We start from the raw sequence: 20436 nt of genomic DNA on the forward strand, positions 1-20436 counted from the left end.
CGCTGTGACTAACTTCACTGTCACATAACTTATCGCACTGAATAGGATGAAAGGCTGAGTTGGGGCCAAGGGGATTCAAAACTTCGTCAAGGGACAAGGTAAAGAATTGAAAAACAAACAGGAAAGTATTTGAGAATGAAAGGAGGAAGGCTGTGAGGTGATATATAGAGATAAGATGAAGAAAAGTAGGAGTGAGGCATTGATACAAGGGAAAAAGAGAAAGGAAGAAGAGGAGACCAGAAAGAAGGAAGGGGAGACTGAGACTAAGGCCCAGATTTAAGAGGGCCTACGGCCACGTTAGCGCCGCCTTAGCATCATTTTTTTATGCTAATGAGGCACTATGGTGAACTTTTCCCCACTCCATATTTATAAAGTGGTGCAATGCATGCATTGCGCCACTTTGTAACTCTTTGCACTACATTATCCATGCACCAGGCATAATGTATATAAAGGGGGTGTTCCCCTGTTAGGGTCGCTGAGATTTCTTTGCATCATTTTTTTCTTCACTTTTAACGCCTGCTCAGAGCAGGCGTAAAAAGGGGGCACACCATTGGTTACAATGGGTCCCTATGTACTATTCAGGGTTAGCTCCAACATTTTGGCGCTAACTCTGAACAGTACATCAACGGCATCAAAACTTTTGACGCTAAAGTTCCCCTACCCTGCGCCATAGTGCGCTGTATCCTAGATATGGCACACACATGGTGGCGGTATTGTGGCGCTAATGGGGCAAGGAATTTGGCGCTGCACTGGGTGCAACCCCACTTTCCTTAAATCTGCCCCTAAGAAAGGGATGAAGAATGAAAAGAGAGATACTGACAAAAGTTACAGGAAGGAGCTAAGAGGGAGCGGAATGATGGCAAGAAGGTAGAGTTTTGCAAAGGTAGTAAGGAGAAATGAAAAAGATATAGCGTGCTCTGTATCACAGGAAGAAAGTATTTACCTTCTTTTTGATGGTGTTGCCGGAGCGATTCTGTAGTGACAGGAGTCCTGTGTACGTCAGTGTTTCCTCCACAGTTAGATAACTCAGCAAAGTGTCATTCTGGAAGAATATATACATACGTTTAGATTGTGGATTAAAAATTGTGATTTCAACAGCAAAAATATAAAGATAATGTTGCTCTAGAGGAAAGAAAGCTTAAACCTGTAAAACGTAGGAAAAACTGTCCTGGAACTGGTCTTTCTTCAGTTTATGTCCATTCAGGTAGACATCACCAAGGAATGTGCCGTTATTGCCTATTCTTCCAGAGATGGCGTCCAGTAATGTGGTTTTCCCAGATCCTTGCAAAGGAAAAAACAAAACGTGCTCAGCTTACATTGTAGTTTCTAATGCTGCTGTGTGAGTTGTAAGAAGACCAACATAAGTTATTAGATTTCCGCCGGAACGGTGCATGTTTCCTGATGTTACATTGGCTAGTTATGTTAAAAAGACCAGGATTGGGTGACAGTAGGGAGATGGTGGATAGTAGGAAGAGGAATTGCTTCACACAAAGGACAGGTAGCAACAAACATATTGTAATGAGGTTAATTTCCACACACACACTTAGGCAGATTAAACAAGCAGAAGTTACTGAAATCTTGAGGCCGCATGCTCATTCTCGGTATTCCTGAATGTACACCCTTTCTTTCCACCCTCAGAGATTACCACTTCAAACTCCCAGATCTGCTGAGTGATTTGTTTTTCACTTGGTTTCTTTGTCTGATGCCACGTTGTTGTTTGAGTGAATTGGTTTCTAAGTTATCATTGACATGGGTTTCAAATGTTTCGTTTGGAATTCGGTAGGGCCCAAGTTAAAGGCACTAGGCCGTGTAGTTAAATCAAAGTCATTGATGAGCAATGCTTTTGCCCTGTAGGACTGGGACTTTTCTAACAATGTAAAATGATGTGTTTCTAGATGTAAGGAACATGCAAAAAGTACCACTCTCGAACACAATCTTATTTTTAAAGTATCTAGCCCTTTCTGAAGAGTAACCACTCTATTGAAGAAATTATCTATTTAGAATGACAGCCTTGCATTACTCTTTGAATAAACTTTTTAAATGTTTTTGGATGAGAACTTTCCATGATGTTCTCCATTTTATCATGGGCTGTGTTTTACAGGTTGCAAACCAATATTTGTTAAGTTCTGGAGGTTATTTTGATTTAATGTTGTTATTGGTGCATAATGTTGCACTGCCAAACAATGAGATCACTTCCCTCTCTCAAGATGAGAAATGTCAGACTGTGCGGTTAAATGTGTAACGTACGGTGAAGGTGTTTTACTTGCATAGTAATTGATATGCACTGACTGGCACCAAGTACTTCCACTGTCTGTGTCTATTTTCTGTTTCTCATTTCAGTTCATGATTTGCGTATTTGATCTATTCACAAATCCAATTTGGATGCTATATCCTAGCATTTATCGAACCCTGCTGGTCAGGAGTAATGCCCACCATGGCTTAGCTAAAGTCTCCATCACAATCAACTATATTTCCTTAGATGAAGGCAGCTCCAAACCTTGTCCTGAGGTGGATGCCACAAGCACGAGGTTAGATGGCAGCATTTCCCCTTCCCCAGAGATCAGCTACTTTAGGCAGGCATAAGAGAAACCAGGTTTACTGTCTAGCTTCCTCAAGATTTAGGTTACAGCAATCCAGGATTTCCCCACCAGAGTTACTTTAACAAAATCTGTCCTGGTGGCCCAGGTGCTCCGAAGACAGAAGGCTACTTGTCCCCTTCCGAAAAGAAGAAAAAACTGATAGGTAGAATGCTTGCATTATTCTGAGCCAAAACCACTGGTAATTGAAATTTGTGACTAAATTTAATTGTCTGTCAAATATCATAAAAAGATTAACTTCGACGATTTGTATGCATATAAATAAACAACACCTTTGTTTTAAATTTTGTTGGTCAAGCAATGGTCACCTCCCCGACCATGTTGTTGAATATCACTAAATACAACTGAGTGATGAGATTTGATTCCTGCAAGCTCATCATCAAAAATTCCTGACTTGTAAAATGTACTCATTGACACAGTTCCATTCATTTAATTGCTGAGAATTCCAGAGGCATGTGTATAATAGCTATGTACCAGCTAGTATTTTACCTTCTGGTTCAAACATATTATTTTTTTAGAAATGTTAATCTCACATCTCCATATAAATTCAAAGACTGTAATATTTCTCTGTAAATTGCTTTCTACTTACCAGAATTTCCTAAAATTCCCATAAGTTGTCCACTTTCCATATAAAATGACACATCTTTCAGGATTTGTCTCGTCCATTTTTTGTGATATGAAGGAATATCCCACCAAGGTCCAACACGTTCACTTAGAACAAAACATTCCAGGACAAGTAAGATTAGATATTTTTTATTCCAAATCTATATTAAGGTTGTAGAATGCATTTATTTTCTTATTAAACTGTAGATTAAAAAAATAATTTATTTACAATTGACATGATCCTTCACAACAAATATACTGCATTGTTGTGTAGTATCATCGAATCATAGAAACATTTTACAGAATATCTGTCATCATAATGAGAACGCATCACATTACATGAAGCCTAGCAGAATGGTTATAGACAATATAAGAAAGGCATTAAGTTTGCACAAACTATGGAATGGAAGGGACATGAAGGAACGTCAGAGGATTATTTAGAGTATGGCAAATCCGACATTTACCACATTGTTGAATGGTTTATTTGCAGAAGCGTCAGGAAATATGTGATGGCTGATGTTCCTGATCCTCTGGGAATTTTCTATCAGAATATGGGTGACTGGGATACAGACAGAAACATGTTGAAGGACTGGAAGATACTTATTAAATAAGATGTGCCTTCTGATTTCATGTCTGCTTGTGGGTACCCCATTGAGAGACTTTTCTGGATTGTGGAGACGACTGCACCTCCAGCATTAGGAGAGTCGACATAGCCTTATATGTAAATAAGGAGGGGATGCAAATAGTGAGCAAATGAAGCAGCCATTAATGTGTGGCATTAATGTGTCCTGTTAACGTCCACCTCTAAATGATGCCCTAAAACTAGAGTTCACTTCTTAGTAATCACACATACCTTTTGGATTGAGTGGCTTTACCTCACCCATCATGTATACCAACATTCACCTGTAACATAGCCAGATGGGAATCTCCCTGCTGGTTCTCCCTAATCAACAGTTTACACTACACCCAACAAGAGATCATATTCCAATTGCATAATCTTTTGATTTTGCTGTATCCTTAGCTCTTTTTTGTTTGTGCATTCCATTTATGTGCTCTCTCTTTATCACTCTTTGTTCTGCTCTCTACTCATCAACACTTGTCTCTGGCCACAAGAGCTCTGTGTCCTTTCTCTTTGACCTCCCGGGTGCAACGTCAGCTAAGCATAACCCATCAACCTATCGCATTATGGCAGAAGCCCCAGCAGAAGGTGGAATTACCAATAGCCATTTCTGCTTTATCTTTTTGGTCTGCTGTTGTCTATCCACAAAGCAATGCTTGGTTGGCCTTTAACAAAATCCACTAAGTAGCTGAATTCTTGTGCCACGAGGAACAAGATTCCTTAGCAATCAAGCCTGAAGGATTTCCAAAGGTGACTGATGGATCTGAGACATAGAATTTGCCTATGCAGTGAGGTGCCAAGGGTGCGGTGAGGTGGTTGGCTTAATCTGTGATCTGGTTCTAGACACACCTTACGAGATCTGCAGACTATTTAAAAATGTTGACATGAATTACTAATGTTTAAATAAGGACCAGAGTGTACAATCACTCATATTAGTGTGGCACTATTTTATATTTTATATCCCTGTAACTCGCCAGCGAAATCTTTTGAGGCAGAGCCTGAGCTCTTATGTTAGTGAGACAACACTGTTACAGTTGTTTATATTTTCCAGAGGTCAAACAAACCTTATGTGACTGGATCACACAAATTCAAAGGCACTACCAGTCTGTGGAGCTCACAGCAATGGGACAGAGGGAAAACCTGGGTTGTGATTTTGTGGCACAAAGAGACAGCAGCCAGCCAAGAAAGCTTTATCCATGTGAAAGAGGAGTGAGCTCAAACACTACTCCTGTATTTGATGGGATTAGTCTTTTTGTCTTCCCATGTACTCTCATGTTAAGACAAGCTAGTTGAAGGTGGTAAATATATTAAGATATCAATACTTTTTATGTCATTTTTTCTGAGAATTCTATTCTTTAGTTTGTAAAATGCTTCTGCTGACAGACCCGTTGACTTGCCTATGCCAGTTTTCTTACTCTATTTCTTAGCAGCCTACAGAGGAGGTGTAACTTTTTTTTGTTAATACAGTCAGTTTATTCCAACATGAAACATGAAACAACTTTCCTATTCATTTCTGAACTTCTAAACTTGGGGCTAACACAGCCATATTTCAGATTTATTGTAAGATATTGCACTGTTCCATCATGTACCTGGATGTTGTGCGGTGGCGGATTCTGAGGAATAACAGTTACTGTTTCTCCACAGTTTTCATACGATTTACCCAACGATTATGGTCTTCACCTTTACGGTTGCCACAATCCTTTTCGCACAAGGTTTATTGCTAGATTGTTTTACTAAAGGCATGGCCGGGCTGCCATGATCGTGACTGTTAATTGACTTTCTCTATGTTATATCAGTTGTTATCTCATCTCATGGAGGTAATGCTTTCTGCAGAGGAGTATTCTGGTAAGCATTTCTTTCCTTGACGTTTGCTCCCTTGCTCAACAGCTCTGCATATTTTCAAGGTTTTCTACTGAAAACTTCACAATACATTAAAATAATCTTTAATTAAGATAATGTTTCTCGAAGGTCTCCATGTAGTTGTTTAAGGAGAACAGTTCCAACAATGTCATTATCATTATCCTATTATTTAAGCATTTGATTTTACTAAGATATAGATTTTGAAAAAAAACATTTTTTTTTCAATAGTGTTGATCCCAACTGATACAGAACTAAAACAAAAATAAAAAATTTCTAGTAAAAATGGTATCCATTTCAGAAGCCAGAATTCCAAATAACTTGCAATTTTAGCATAGACTCAACAGGTTGCATCTGATCTAGCACATTGCATTGCCCAAGCTCTGCAACCTCCGATGCTCTAACCATGAGAAACCACTTAATTTGCTATTTAGGGATTCCACCAGGAGAGATTCAGTTGTGACACCCAACTCCTCCTCATCCTGCAGCAACTTCACTCCTCTAAGCATACAAGGGAACCTATCTTCTGGGGATAAATACATCACATAATATACTCCTGTTGAGAGTCTAATATAGCTACATATCTATAGCTATGTATATAGCTACATTTGGTTGGGAAACTATAACAGCTTTCAATTGCCTTCTAGAGTTCCAGAAAGAGAACTCAGTTCAAAACCTGTTGCTTCTGCTGTGCATCCACCCATAAAGCTGGTCTAGGCTATATGTAGAACACCTGCCATAATTAGACTCCACTGTGTATCTCGAGATAGAGAAAGATCAAACATCCCATCCTCTCTGCCAGGATTCAGTGCAGCATTGTATGTGAATTAGAGTACTGACAATTCCACCCTGCTTTAGAAATGCCTTCCCCAATTCTCAAATACATCATACATTTCTCCCAGGAGCTATCTGATCAGTTGCTGTGCACCACAGGACATTACAGCTATAGAGCCTAGCCTCAATTCTTCATGAAACATATGGGCTGAACTAGCACTATGTGGCGCAACAAAATCACACTGTATTCTTGTAGGGACACACAGGATTTACTGGTGCTGACAAATAATGTCTCTGTGTAGTTTGATAGGTCTGATATTTCTCATGTACTCTTCTTCACAACAGCCTATAGAGCTTATGTTTGTTAGATGTGCTATAAGAGGACCCATTAGCCCCCACCGTAATTTAGCATTTTGACTGCAGATATTGGCATTTGCCTTACAAAAGTCAACCCTACCACACTCCACAAAAAATAGGTTCACAAAACTTACTGTTCCTCAAGAATGTAGATGGTCTTCTAATTTTGGGCCCAACATGAATTGCCCTCCAATGGGCGCTGAATGAGTTACATGATTACAACGTAGGAAATAACCTGGTTTCCAATCAAATTATATCAAATAATATGGTATTTGGTCAGCAAAAAGAGCAAATGAGGCAAATATTGGTTTCTGGCTGTACCAGAGGAATTACTCTCCAGTGTACAATTGTCTAGGTATCTGGATAACAGACAGGTTTGCCTAGGTATCGCCTGTATTCTTTGAAGTAAAAGTGTTCCACTGTGCCTCTCTATGGTTATGAGGCCTTTACCTGTAGGATTGCTAATTATTTGGACATACCACCATGCAAGGCATTCAAGAAGATTTGTTTCATTCACTAAATGGCACACTTAGTTTACAGAATCGCCTGGAATTTGGGCATACCAGAGAGAATGCATCCTGTCCGTTTGCATTTTCGAAAAATTGCTTCCAGGTAAAAGAATTATATGAAAGGTTTTATTAAACTTGTGTCATGACACATACTACGAATGGAGAATCACAGAAGTCCATTTCTTGGGCTGAGTATCCTTCTTCTGCACTTGAAGAACATGGCCTAGTCCTAAAGTGGAACAAGAACCCAACATGTTCTGTGTTGTAAAATCACAAACTGCACAAATATAATAAATAACATGTTTGGTATTTACTGTGCTGCGCTCTTGGTTTTTTAAGAAGGTTGGTTTTAAAAATATTGTTTTCTGTGTAAGGGCCTAACAAGATGTAGAGATGCAGTGAAATACTGATTAAGTACAGGCAACAGGTCTAAAGTAAGTCATACCACCATTTCCACCATTTTGATATAGTTTCTAAAAATTGTCAACAAATGTAATTTAATCTCAAAGTATGCCAATCATTTTAGATTTATGTACATAGGCAGTTTACATATATTTTCTACAGCTTGTTGTTTCTTAACTACATAGGTTTGAATTTCTGTATTGAGAAGGTAAGTCACAATAAGCAGTTGTGTGAAAATGTTAAAGATACACTAATTTCGAAATGAGAGTTATAGCTTAGGTTTTTAAACTTGTAATCATTTTAATTAATCATATGCAACAAGTTTTACCTTTGAAAATGTACTTGAAATCGACCTTTTTATTTATAGCTTATATTTTTGGAAACCTTAATCCATTTTGTGCCTTTTTTTTTACAAATGAGAACAGAAGAATATCAGGCATTAGAGAGAACACTGGCCTATCATTTTTAACACATATGCGGATATCACATTAACATAAATAACTGGAATTGAATACAACTAGAATCCCTTATAATTGTGCAGCATAAAAGGATATATTGCTGTCATAAAAAAGCATAATTCTAAAAACTATACGATTGGTGTATCTACTCAGTCTATTTTCCGTGTCTATATTCTATATCTATATTCTATGTCTGTAGGAAATATGAATAACATAAAATATCTGTGAGCTTTATAAACTGCAGATCTAAACATAAGTCACTTTTACAAACATGGAGAAATTTGCTGTTTGGTATGTGCGTAAAAACATATCTAAAACAGAACAATAAATGTAGCTAATCACTAAATCCAATAAGTAAAAGAAAATAGGGACGTTCAAAATACATTCGAAACAAATGTACATACAGTTTTAAATTGGAGAGAAAAGTCTCAACAATGACAGTGATTATAGTTTTCTCAGCATAGTGACTGTGGGCATTAAGCGAATTCAGTTATTCAGATCAGTCCCATTACCCTCTTATTGTTTTTGAGTTTCCCCTCACTACAATGCTTGAAATTAAAAACGAATGTGAATTTTTGGCACTTTTCATTTGTTACGATATTATTATTATGGAACAGGGCCATAAAACGTTCATGTGAAGAGAATTGTACACTTGTATGCTTGCTCATTAAAAAAAAACATATTTGAAACTCTGTTTTGATTGAGTGTCTCATCTGTTTCTTAATTGAAAGGTTGGCATTCATTGTGTCTAGGCCCCACTATGTGGAACTGCCTGCCTTCACATTTCTGGCTCTGTAAACTACCTCAACTTTTGGAAAGTTCTTAAAGATGGCTGTTCACTGCTTACTGGTGAATTTCAAAAAGAAGGCTGCACCCCATTCGTTACTATAACTAAACCAGTGAGGGAAGCGTGTGGTCTTCTAAGGCAGATACATACATACATAAGGTATGTGGGGGAGGGGACTTAATTCTGCTCCCCCTGGCGTTAATAATTCTGAAGGCCCCGTTATCTTCGAGAGTGTAGAATTGATGTTGTTCATGGATGAACTACATGAGAATACCCTGAGAAATGAGAAATACCAGGTGAAACTGTAAACACTGGTATGATTCACTGTTAATATTCGGAGGAGAAATATGCAGTAGGTACACTGAGGGCAGCTCCCTTTGGAAATGGTGTGACTACAGGGGACTTCCGCTGTCTTCCCTCCATGGGGCCTACCACTTATATGCCAATAGGGAACTCCACAGAGGATATTGAGTAATACAGAGAGTATTACATGCATTATGCATGAATTTGTGTGATTGCATGGTATGCATGAGTGGTCACAGTTAGTAGGAATCCCAGTCCTGAAGAAAGCCGTGGACTCCCTAGATGGCCATACTTACTGGCTGAAACATGTTGACTAGTGGAATAAGGGAACAATAGTTAGCCCCAATATCCCAACCTTCCTTACTTTTAATTTGTCTAGAATACTAAGAATCACAGATTGATTTTTAATCACTGTGTCAGGATCCCTCCTCTCATTATCCATAGTGACCCATCACTTCCAAAAAAATACTCCTTGTTCCAGTAAGGAGCCCATTTATCCGCTAAGAAATTGTCAGGCGGAGGAGACAACCCAATGATGAAGCACACCGGCTAGGTTGGTGGGGGAGGGTTCATCTTAATTGTTATAAACTCCTGATGACTCACATACCATTGAGAATAGGGATCCCCTCACTTTGGCAGTACCTGGCGTGAGACCCCTTCACCTAGATTCACTTTTTGTTTGCTATTCCTCATTCTCCTGCACTGCTTCCCATGGCATTTACTAGGGAAAACATCACCAGTTCATTGTGTTTCCATGGGTCTTGGAATTCCCGCCCTTTGGGGAATTCCACAGCCCTCATAATCAGACATAATGGATTTGTTTTGTTTCTTCCCAATCAGACTCACTGTAATCAACCATAGTAGAGCAGCTGCTTATCAGAACTCATCAAGCTGCACAATTTGTTGTTACAGGGCTTGCAAAACCTATTAGCCCAGAAGGAGATCCAGTGATAATAGAAACAACCACATTGACTATGGTATCGATGTACCGTTTGGTTTACCAAAAAACACAACAACGTATTAACTGCTATGCCTGAAATGATGAAAAAGGCAAGCTTGCTTTGTTACAGCCAGGCAGGAGTTGGAGACAGATAAGAATCAGACAGGCTACGGTAAGATTGCAAGACGCCACAATAAACAAATAGGACAAATGCAAAACAGAAACTGTAGGCAAAGGTATAGTGGTGGGTAAATTGTAGCAAAGGCTGCTAAAGAATTCTTGGGAGAGTAGTGAAAGGCTATTGGGAAGGAATCAAAGGGAGCCACGCATCCATTACAGAGTGTGTACACTGCAACTTTACTGGGAGCTTTCCACCTGGCATTTCTCTAGGTCTGGCCTTTAACATCTTGCCCGACTATTGTTTTTCTACAAAAATCATACATATATCATACATACTAAGAAGGACTTTATAAAGAGAAATTCATCTGTTAAATTGTCAGTCACATTTTGCTGCTGCCCACTACAGCTTACAGTATGGGGCAGAGGGCAATGGCTCAGCCTACTTTTCATTTTGAGTGACTACACAAGTCCTGTGCATGCTGTTCACATCCGTCTAAGAGTAATTCATTTATTTTCAGTGACAAAGATGCTTTACATTGTATTTTGTTTTTTATTTATTTTGCATATTAACTTTAAATAACCACTATTTATTGAGCATTCTTGATGCTAAACATTTTCTGTCTCCTTTACAAAATTACATAGTGTTTAAGTAACATTGTAGCTGCCTGTGATTTGAGTGGTTGGTTATGCCGTGATTTAGTTTTGTCTCCTTCACAAAAAATAATAAAATGCATGGCACAACTGAAAGCGTCATTTAAAAAATATTGCTGTCAAAATGGGCAAATTAGTTAATGTTTTTTTTTTTAAATGTAAAATTTTTAACCCAAGCACGGGGAAGTAACATTTAGATGTAATTTTTTTTTTTTCGTTTTCTTCTCTTTGTGGCATATGCTTGCAATAAAAAAGGATTAACCGTTGCACACCCAGCCAAAGCCAGACTTATTGGCTCTACCAGTGCTTGGTATAGTGTCAACATGGTCAGATTGTCCTGTTGCTCAGTTTGGAGAAGACTGCCAGCAATAGGATTGCTGATGGATATATCCTTCTCTTCAACATTTTTTCCATAACTAAAGTAGAAAAATACGACCACTCTGCAGCCAGGCGCCATTAAATAGTTTTAATGTGATATATAAGTATGTTGGCCAGCACATTGAGGGACACAGGTATGATATGGGAAGTTTAGAAAAATTCTTACTCTGCGAACTCCTTTTAAGCAGTGAGTGATCTTTTGCAGTAGCAAAAAATAATATTTATTACACACTATGGGGCATATTTACTTTTCTTGCACCCTTTACCGCCCCCCTACTGCCACCATGTGTGCACCGTATTTAAAATGTGGCGCACCACGGCGCAGGGTAGGGGGCAATAGTGTCATTTTTCATGACGCTATTGATGTACTCTTCAGGAGTAGCTCCAAAATTTTGACGCTACTTCTGCAGAGTACATAGTGGCCTATTGTAAACAATGGTGTGCCCCCTTTCAACGCCTGCTTCGAGTAGGCGTCAAAAGTGCAGAAAAAAACGATGCAAGGAAATCTCTTAGATTTCCTTGCACCATTTTTTCGTCCCCCTTAATGGGGGAACACCCCCTTTGCATACATTTTGCCTGGCGCAGGCATAATGTAGCACAAAGGGTTACAAAGTGGCGCAATGCAAGCATTGCGCCACTTGGTAAATATGGCGCAGGGATTTAGGCCTTGTTGGGCCACATTAGCGTCAGAAAAAATTACACTAATGTGGCGCAAGGAGGCGCTAGGGGCTCTTAAATGTGCCCCCATATACATATATATATATATATATATATATGTGTATATATATATATATATATATATATATATATATATATATATACCGTTATCTATAATAATATATATCTATATATATATATATATATATATATACATATATATATATATATACATTTGACAAAGTAAAATATATCTACTATGACATATATTACACAAAGTAAATATATATATATATATATACACACACACACATTATTATTATATATATATATATATATATATATATATATATATGTATATATATATGTGTAAAAACATGAATTTGCTCCTGTTAAACAGCATTTAGGGCCAGATGTAGCAAAGAACCAATTTGCGACTTGCAAATTGCGAGTCCCTGTGACTCGCAATTTGCAAGTCGCAAATTGGTATGCAGTACGGTGTCTCAGACACCGACTGCGACTCGCTATGGGGTCGCAATGACCCACCTCATTAATATTCATGAGGTGGGTCGCAAATTGCGGCCCCATAGCGAGTATAGACACTCGCAAACATGGAGGCCTGCTGTCGTCAGCAGACCTCCATGTTCGTGACTGCTTTCAATAAAGCAGTTTTTTTTTTTTTTAAGTGTAGCCCGTTTTCCTTAAAGGAAAACGAGCTGCACTTAAAAAAAAAAAATGAAACCTTTAGTTTCGGTTTTTTTTCAGGGCAGGTAGTGGTCCAAGGGACCACTACCTGCCCTGAAAAAATATTTTTGGGTCCATTCACAAAGTGGAAGGGGTCCCATGGGGACCCCTTCCAATTTGTGAGTGGGTTACCATCCACTTGAAGTGGATGGTAACTGCGACACCATTTGCGACCGCATATGCGGTCGCAAATGGTATTGCATACCACTCAGAATCGCAAATAGGAAGGGAACACCCCTTCCTATTTGCGATTCAGAAATGCATATTGCGAGTCGGTACTGACTCGCAGTATGCATTTCTGCATTGTGAAAATGCGTTTAGCGACTCGCAAACGGCCCTTAGTCCACAAAAACAAATTAGGAAAAATAGCACCACTGGAGCAAGATATGCAATTCACGCCAATTCATTTAAATTGCTTGATTTCAGAAATAATGTATTGTTAGGCCTTTCTTTACATAATAGAACACCAAATTCATCAATTCTGCAAAAGAAACGCATTGAGCACACATATATGTTGAATGTGTTTGCAGTACTGTCAGAGTCACAGGTTCAAATCCCAGCAAGGCCAGTTCAGCCTTTTTAAAATCGGTAAACTGAGTGCCGCTACTTTGGATTATAAAGATGTATGTTATGGGTGGTGCTTAGAGGCCAGGGAACTCTAACTCACCCTTCTGTTGTAAGTAAACTAAGAACTATTATTTACAGCGCACAGAAATGACAGAAGTTGGGAACGAAGCACCACGTAAAAAAACAGCTTGGATGAAAACAAGTTATTATTGTAAAAAGAAGGACACTTCTTCAGAAGTCGTGGTAAACGTAGTGTGGGTTGGTTCGTGATCATACTTCGTTTCAAACGGCATGATACATTTTTGAAACCTGTATTTTCTATTTACTGCTCACAATGGTAGTTACTCTTCGCTTTATTGGGGGATGAAGGGTTCGTACGCAAGTGACCTTTAGCCAGTAATTTTCTTAAAAGTATCGCTAATGTCTTCTTGAATAATTTGTCCTTACCTGACGGTATAGGATATTCCACGTGCACCGATGCTGCTTCGTGTGCCTTCCTCTGATCCCAGGGCTCCACTTGTGGAAGCCATCACCAGATCACCTGCCGCTCTTCCCTCATCGATGGCTTTCATCGCCACTGGTGCATCGGACATGTTGATTGTCCACAGGTGACTGCCACAGGAGGCTCACTATTCAAGGCAGCGAGTCTGCGGTGGAGTTTCTCAGTTAAGTGGGTAGATCATCTATTCTTCGGCTCCCCAGGAGCAGTTCGCTGTACTCAGTTGACCTCCTCAGGCACCCAAGCTCCCTCCGGTATTTTGTCCACAGCAGTCCTCCGGGGTGAGTGGGGGAGCGTGGCTCTTCCACAGGCACTTCGACCGCTCTCGGCACCTGTGGACCTTTCAAGAATCCATTCCGCCTCTGGTCACCACTCAAGCCGAGCCTGTGATCCAGTCACTGATTAGAACACATGAGGCCCCGCCGCCTTCCTGCACTATGACCTTCACGCCCTTTACTGTCCTGCAAAATTGGGCAGAGAGTCTTATTGTTGGTTCAGACAGCTGGAAAGTGCGCACACTCAGAATGCGCTTTATGGTTCCAGTGGGATGTGTCTGTTTTATTTAGAAACGTGTCTCCCAGTTATCTGATAAACCTTTAGACTCGGACGCACAATAAATCCGGTCCGAATGACTACCGCGTGCAAGGTACTTGTGGGGCTGTGCTTCACGGAGGCGGCATCTGGCTTCTACTGCCCACAATGCTGGGCTTGGAGGGGTAGGCTAGAGCACTCTACTCGAGGCTCAGACATCCCACGCCAAGACTTGTGGTTGACCCACAAACCAAGCTCATCTGAGAATAGCAAACTCCGGCAGTCTTTTGGATAACAAGGGGGGAACCGAGCAAAGGCAGAAAGAATGACTGAAAACTTTAAAATGCCGTGTGAAAGCGAGCTCAGAAATCGGGGACCATGTTTACCGGAGGCCGATCCGTCGGTGAGTAAAAAGTCCGTCTGTGTGCATGGTGCGAGTGTGGATGTGAGTGTACACGTGTGTGCGGCTGTTGTTTTTGCTATATTTAGAAATTATGGGGGTCATTACGACCCGGCAGTCAGTGCTATTATGCCGCCAATGTACCACACCAACCGCCACGGTGGTAACAGCCGCCGGGCTGGAGATATAGATCTCCAGCCCGGTGGCTGTCACTGTACCGCAGGCGGTACCATGACCCCGCATACAGCCAAGGTTTTTGTGTTTTTTTTACCACCATGAAAACCATGGCAGTAGGCATAATCAGTGCCAGGGAATTCATTCTCTGGCACTGATAGGGGTCTCCCGTGCCCCCCTCCCAGAGTCCTCCCCCACCCTCCCGCCTCCGCCTACTGACCCGCCTCCGGATAAACACACATACATACACGCATACTCACATTCACCCATGCATGCATACATTCATACATACACAGCAACACTCTCTAACATACATCCAGGCACACACGCAATCACACAACACAACATACACGCACACTCACACCCATTCATGCACAGACGCATTACACACACGTAACACTTGCATGCACGCATACAAACACAGTCACACACACCCCCACACACAACACCCCCCCGCCCCCTCCCCTGTCGGAGCACCCACTTACCTGCTTGCATGGGGTCCTCCCGCAGGAGACGGGACGCATTGCTGCTGTCAGCAGCAGCGTCCGCCAGCGGAACACCGCCAGGCCGCATTATGTATCATAATGTGGCTGGCGACGCCCTTCTGGCATGGTGCTGCTGCTGGCAGCAGCACCACCTTACCGCCGTCCGCCACCATGACCGTCGCCGGAATTTCCCCAGCCTTCTGGCGGCATTCCGGCTATGGTCATAATGGCATGGACGGTCGGTAGCCATGGCAATGGTATGTTGGCTGCTGTTGCCATGGTGGTAGGCGGCATTTGCCGATAAGGTCCTAATGTGGGCCTATGTCTTAAATGTTCACTCTATGGGGGAGAGGTAAGTTATAAATTCACTTGTTGCAGACGTTGGTAGTCCCAGAGCACAGATATGCAAAGCTTCTCAAGAAGTTACAGGAGCTTATATTTTTGCTTTCATGGTTTGACATTCAGTGAACAAAGCACCTGTAGTAATGTGGGGACATCGAAGTGTCCCATGCCCAAATCAGCTGCCACTGCTAGTCATTATAGAAAACACTAAATATTACTGCACATAACACGTGTTAAATTTAGTGGATCTGATGACAAATACAGAACATTAGAAGCTAGAGTGCTTGCCCAACACCCATTTTTTTTTTAAATATAGTTTATCACTACTTTTTAAATGTAGTAACCACTTTTCCCCCAATGTTTAGGTCATATTAGATACTTTCACCTAAATTCCAAGACCTCATTTGCTGTATTCCAGTGTGCACTATGTTGGACAGTGTTAACACTGTGTTACATCTAATGTCATGAGGTACTGGCATGATTGTTAATTCTATTAGTGTTACATTGGTACCAATCGGGGTGCAGATTGCAATGGGTTTAAGAATGTTCTCCGAGATGGACCTGTTTGCTCTCCTTCCCTTAGAGTGATTGTTCAACAAATCAACAATGATCTGGCCTGGCAGATGAATTTCGCTGTCCTAGAATCATGCCAGTCATTTGGGCATATTTCTAGCTGTCTTGCGATCAGAGAAGCTGAATTTGGAACTTCACATTTAATTAGGTTTCCTACATTAGTTTGTGTAGTGTTATTACTAGTATAAATGTGGCCAATAGATGGCAAAGGAAGGCAATGGGTTTCTTTCGTGACTTGTGCAGGGATGGACAAAACTACAATTTTGACTTTTCTGTCCTCTTTAGGGGCTCTGCAGTTTTTAGGGGAAGGCTACTGATAATACTTTAGTTCACCTTAATCAATGGTTGGAGCATGCATCTCTTCTAGAAATAGTCACGTTCTAAAATAATACAGGCCATATGTATCATTTTTTTTGCACGCCACAGGAAGACACCTTGATGTGCTGCATGAAAGGTAGAGGGCCGGAATGTGCCATACCGATCAAGATATGGCACATTCCGTCTCTCTCCATGCTCTGGCGCACTTTTGACTGCCTGCATTGCAGGCAAGATTATTTTCATGCAGGAAGGGACATTTTCCTGCACAAAAACAAACTTTTCAGGCTTTTCCCTCTTCCTATCTGTGCTGCAGAATACACCACAGGGAGTGAAGCAAGGCAGTGACTTACTCTGGCTTGCATGACTCCAAATTTAGCAAGCCACGCAGGGCCACACAAGATGGCCCTGCGTGGCTTGGTAAATTTCATTCTAGGTTTTGCGTCACCATGTATCCCATTGCATGACACATGGGTGACTCAAAACCGTTAATAAATCTGGCCATTCGTATGCTTCTGTTTCACTATTTTTTGATATAGCATTATTGTGTGGAAACGTTAGAGACAGTGTTCTCATTAAGTGCTGTGGGGTGGTGCGTGGGGGGAACTCTGACAAAAAAAGCTGCAAACCTGAAACCCATCAGTACTGGTAAGGGCGTCCGAGTACAAACCTAAACCCAGATCAGACAGAAATATAGTATGACGTCTGTCTCACATCTCTCACAGAATATTGGCTCCCTTCGCATGATTCCCGGCGAAGGACCATTATCACATGTGAACACAAGATGAGCTGGAAACCTCTGAACACTGTGGTTTTCCAGCTTGTGTCAGGAGACTCTACACAGCTGATGTCAACTACAGATTTTGATTCCCACACCCCTCTCCCCGAGGACATCGGCTGCAGCCTGAGATACTTGCATTTCTTTTTCTCTGAACTTCAGAATTGTGGCCAATGTAAACACCCACACACAACCTGAACTCACACGAACACCTAGAGAGGACTCACTTCACATTGAGCAATATACAAGATTAATATGTTGCACGACAAAAACTAGCCAAAAAATCACAACGTTGTTGAAAAAGTAAACACTAAGGAGAACATGTGGCATTACTGCCAGAACTGCTGACTGTGAAACAGCACTGCAGGGTCCATTGATTACAATTACTTTTTAATGTTTGGTTCACACAATGAACTTTTTATTCTGACCTTTAGGGTTAGTGTATGACATGATGCCATGGTTGGACTGGCCTATAGGGTAATCGGGCAGTACCTGAATGGCTGGTCTGACAGGTCAGTGTATGTGACTTTCTTTTGGCTATTTTTGGGATTGCTTTATGGTCTGTTGCCCTACTTTTTAGTGCTTATTTTCCTAATATTAGAACAAACTTTGACCGCAGCAAGCACAATCCATGCAGTCTTCCACAATTTGCAAAACACTTATACACCATGTCTTTATAAATTAAAAACTGCCCCAATTTGCAAACGTGGGCAACTTTTTCAGCTATCTAATTCACAAGTGGGGGCCACTTTTATTTTGGTGCCTGACCTATTTTCTTTCCCAGTCCAATCCTGTATGGTGCTTAACCCTACTTTTTGTTGTGATTAATATTGCCCTTTGGGATGAGAAAGATTTATATAGTACATGGGAATCTGTAATCCCTGTATAAATAGCAGTCTCTGATGTCTTTATAATCAGTGAATTGTGACACACCCAGTCACCGGTTATAAAGAATAGACATCATATTTCCACTATTATAAGTTATTATAGTCAAGTTCTGACATCACAATGCCTGCTGACAGAGCCAGCAGCTGAGGTGAAATGTAGGTCAGGTCACCAAGCATAATAGAAGCAGCTGTTTAAAGCAAAGAAAAAATTCATTTGCTTTTCTTTCTTTTGCTCTATTGTAATAGCTTACAATGAAAAGCAGAGAGAATATGTTTATTTTTTGCACTCCTTAGAGAAAAGCCAGAACCTTTCTGCATGTTTCTATACATTCCGAGTTAATGCAGCTTTTATTCTTTAAAAAAAAAAAACGGACTAGTATTGAACTGTTTCTAATATCTGTTGCCACACATATCTGATAGGTTTTTGATGTGTTTAATTTTGCAATAGAGGTTTTATTTATATTCTTCATGTTTGCAAACATGCTCACTCGTTTAAATGACAGAGCTACACCCCAAGGTTATAAGTGGTTTATGGGAAAGATGATGGTGGTACCATGCATTATATGGGATAAAGAACCCCCTGGCGTACATAATAAGGATATTGGAAGTCACCTCAGAGTTCCATAACCTTATAAAGGAAGTCGGCCTCGATCCTCAGTATGGTTATGGAACTCTGAAATGACTTACGGTATCCTTATAATGTATGGCAGGGGGTACTTTAGCCCTTACATAATTATATTACAAACACGTTTCACCTAATTTATCTGAATTGAAAACTGCAACCAAACGGTACTATCTAAATACGTTCCTGGGGTTACGTTTTATGGAACAAGATTAATTATTCCCTGGTCTTCTGAATTCTATGAGAAATAAGACTTGGATAAATGTACAAAGGACTTCTAGAGCTGTGGACTTTACCTAGACTGAATTGTACTTATATGTAATAGAAGGTTATTGTTAAACCTTCCCTTATTACTAACGTGTTAAAAGTAACTTGATGTCATAACATTAATCACTTATTTCGATTCACCTGCTGTATTTCTGTAAAACAAGCGTTTTCAGCTTATTATTTGTATTAAATGTACCAGCCAGTGTACACGTGAAAATGCAGGCAACAATGCAACTTGTTAAATACAACGATGTTCTTGCCCCAGCACATTGAGTTAAAGATCAAGCCTGGGCCAGTCCAAGAGGTCTGCTCGGCGGTGCCTGCTTGTGCACAGACGCCTTCAGTCTGTGGCCGCCACGCGTGCAAGAAGGAAACACAAAGATTTGTGCTCGTAAAGGAAAAAAAAAATCCATCTTGACCACAATGTACATTATAGGCACGCTTTACATACAAAGGACTCTAGTATAAAAGCAGTCATGTAACGTAAAGTGGAACTTAAATTGCCAGTGTCTTCCCATTCCGTTTTCATTTCCCAGGAAGATTTGAAAGAGATGAGGCAGATGCAAGTCAACAATTTAATCTGAATCTGCTTGTGAATTGGTACACAATCGTTTCCAATCATATACTGAACATAACCACTTCAGCTAAACAATATATAGTTAAACAAGCAATTTAGTAGGTGCGTGAAAAGGGTTATTGTAACTTGATACGAATGAATTGATGCTTTAAAAACACCGGTGCCTTCAGGAACAAGTGTTTCTCTGCCACTTGCCTTTCTGTCCTCCCTTTCTCTACTAAGTCGTCTGTACAGCATCGAGAGCTGGTTAGGTCCGTTATTGCGCTTTACAAAGTGCACTCCCTCCCTCCTTCAAAGTACGATTTTAAAACGAGCATTGGCAAAGTCAACAGGGCAGGCTATTTTATAACAAAAGTTCTTCTTCGGTCATAATCTTGTAGGGCAGTTGCATTTGTTCAGCACTTCCTAACCCTGAAGAGGTGCTGAAGTGCACCATAGAATGTGCAGCACTTTCCACTGTTAGCTAGTGCCTTATTAGACGAATGTTAAATTGCTGTGTAGTCTAGGAGCCTATGAAAATCAGAGATTGCATTATGGTTAATGGGAGATTTCCATCGGACTCCCCAGCCCAGTACAAATCCCCAGGAGGAGTGGCAACATTGAACTAGGGGGTGATAGGCTGCACAGCATTCTTTTTGCTGGGTGACTTAAAATTATTAGAGA

At 40.5% G+C, this 20436-nt stretch overlaps 2 protein-coding genes across 2 annotated transcripts in view; one reads left to right on the forward strand and one right to left on the reverse strand.

Moving 5' to 3' along the window:
- Positions 1 to 14314, reverse strand: part of ABCG5 (ATP binding cassette subfamily G member 5) — a 161733-nt gene extending 147419 nt beyond the window's left edge. The window contains exons 1-4 of the mRNA XM_069236713.1: positions 13771 to 14314; positions 3187 to 3308; positions 1145 to 1281; positions 944 to 1042 (exon numbers count right to left, since the gene is read on the reverse strand). Of these exons, the coding sequence (XP_069092814.1) occupies positions 944 to 1042; positions 1145 to 1281; positions 3187 to 3308; positions 13771 to 13916 (504 nt within the window). The 5' untranslated portion in view covers positions 13917 to 14314. The remainder of the gene's footprint in view (positions 1 to 943; positions 1043 to 1144; positions 1282 to 3186; positions 3309 to 13770) is intronic.
- A 175-nt stretch (positions 14315 to 14489) lies between these two features.
- ABCG8 (ATP binding cassette subfamily G member 8) overlaps positions 14490 to 20436 on the forward strand; it is a 238405-nt gene continuing 232458 nt past the window's right edge. The window contains exon 1 of the mRNA XM_069233997.1: positions 14490 to 14756. Within this exon, the coding sequence (XP_069090098.1) occupies positions 14679 to 14756 (78 nt within the window). The 5' untranslated portion in view covers positions 14490 to 14678. The remainder of the gene's footprint in view (positions 14757 to 20436) is intronic.

Source organism: Pleurodeles waltl, chromosome 5 (assembly GCF_031143425.1).
Source record: "Pleurodeles waltl isolate 20211129_DDA chromosome 5, aPleWal1.hap1.20221129, whole genome shotgun sequence".
Classification (NCBI taxonomy): Eukaryota; Metazoa; Chordata; class Amphibia; order Caudata; family Salamandridae; genus Pleurodeles; species Pleurodeles waltl.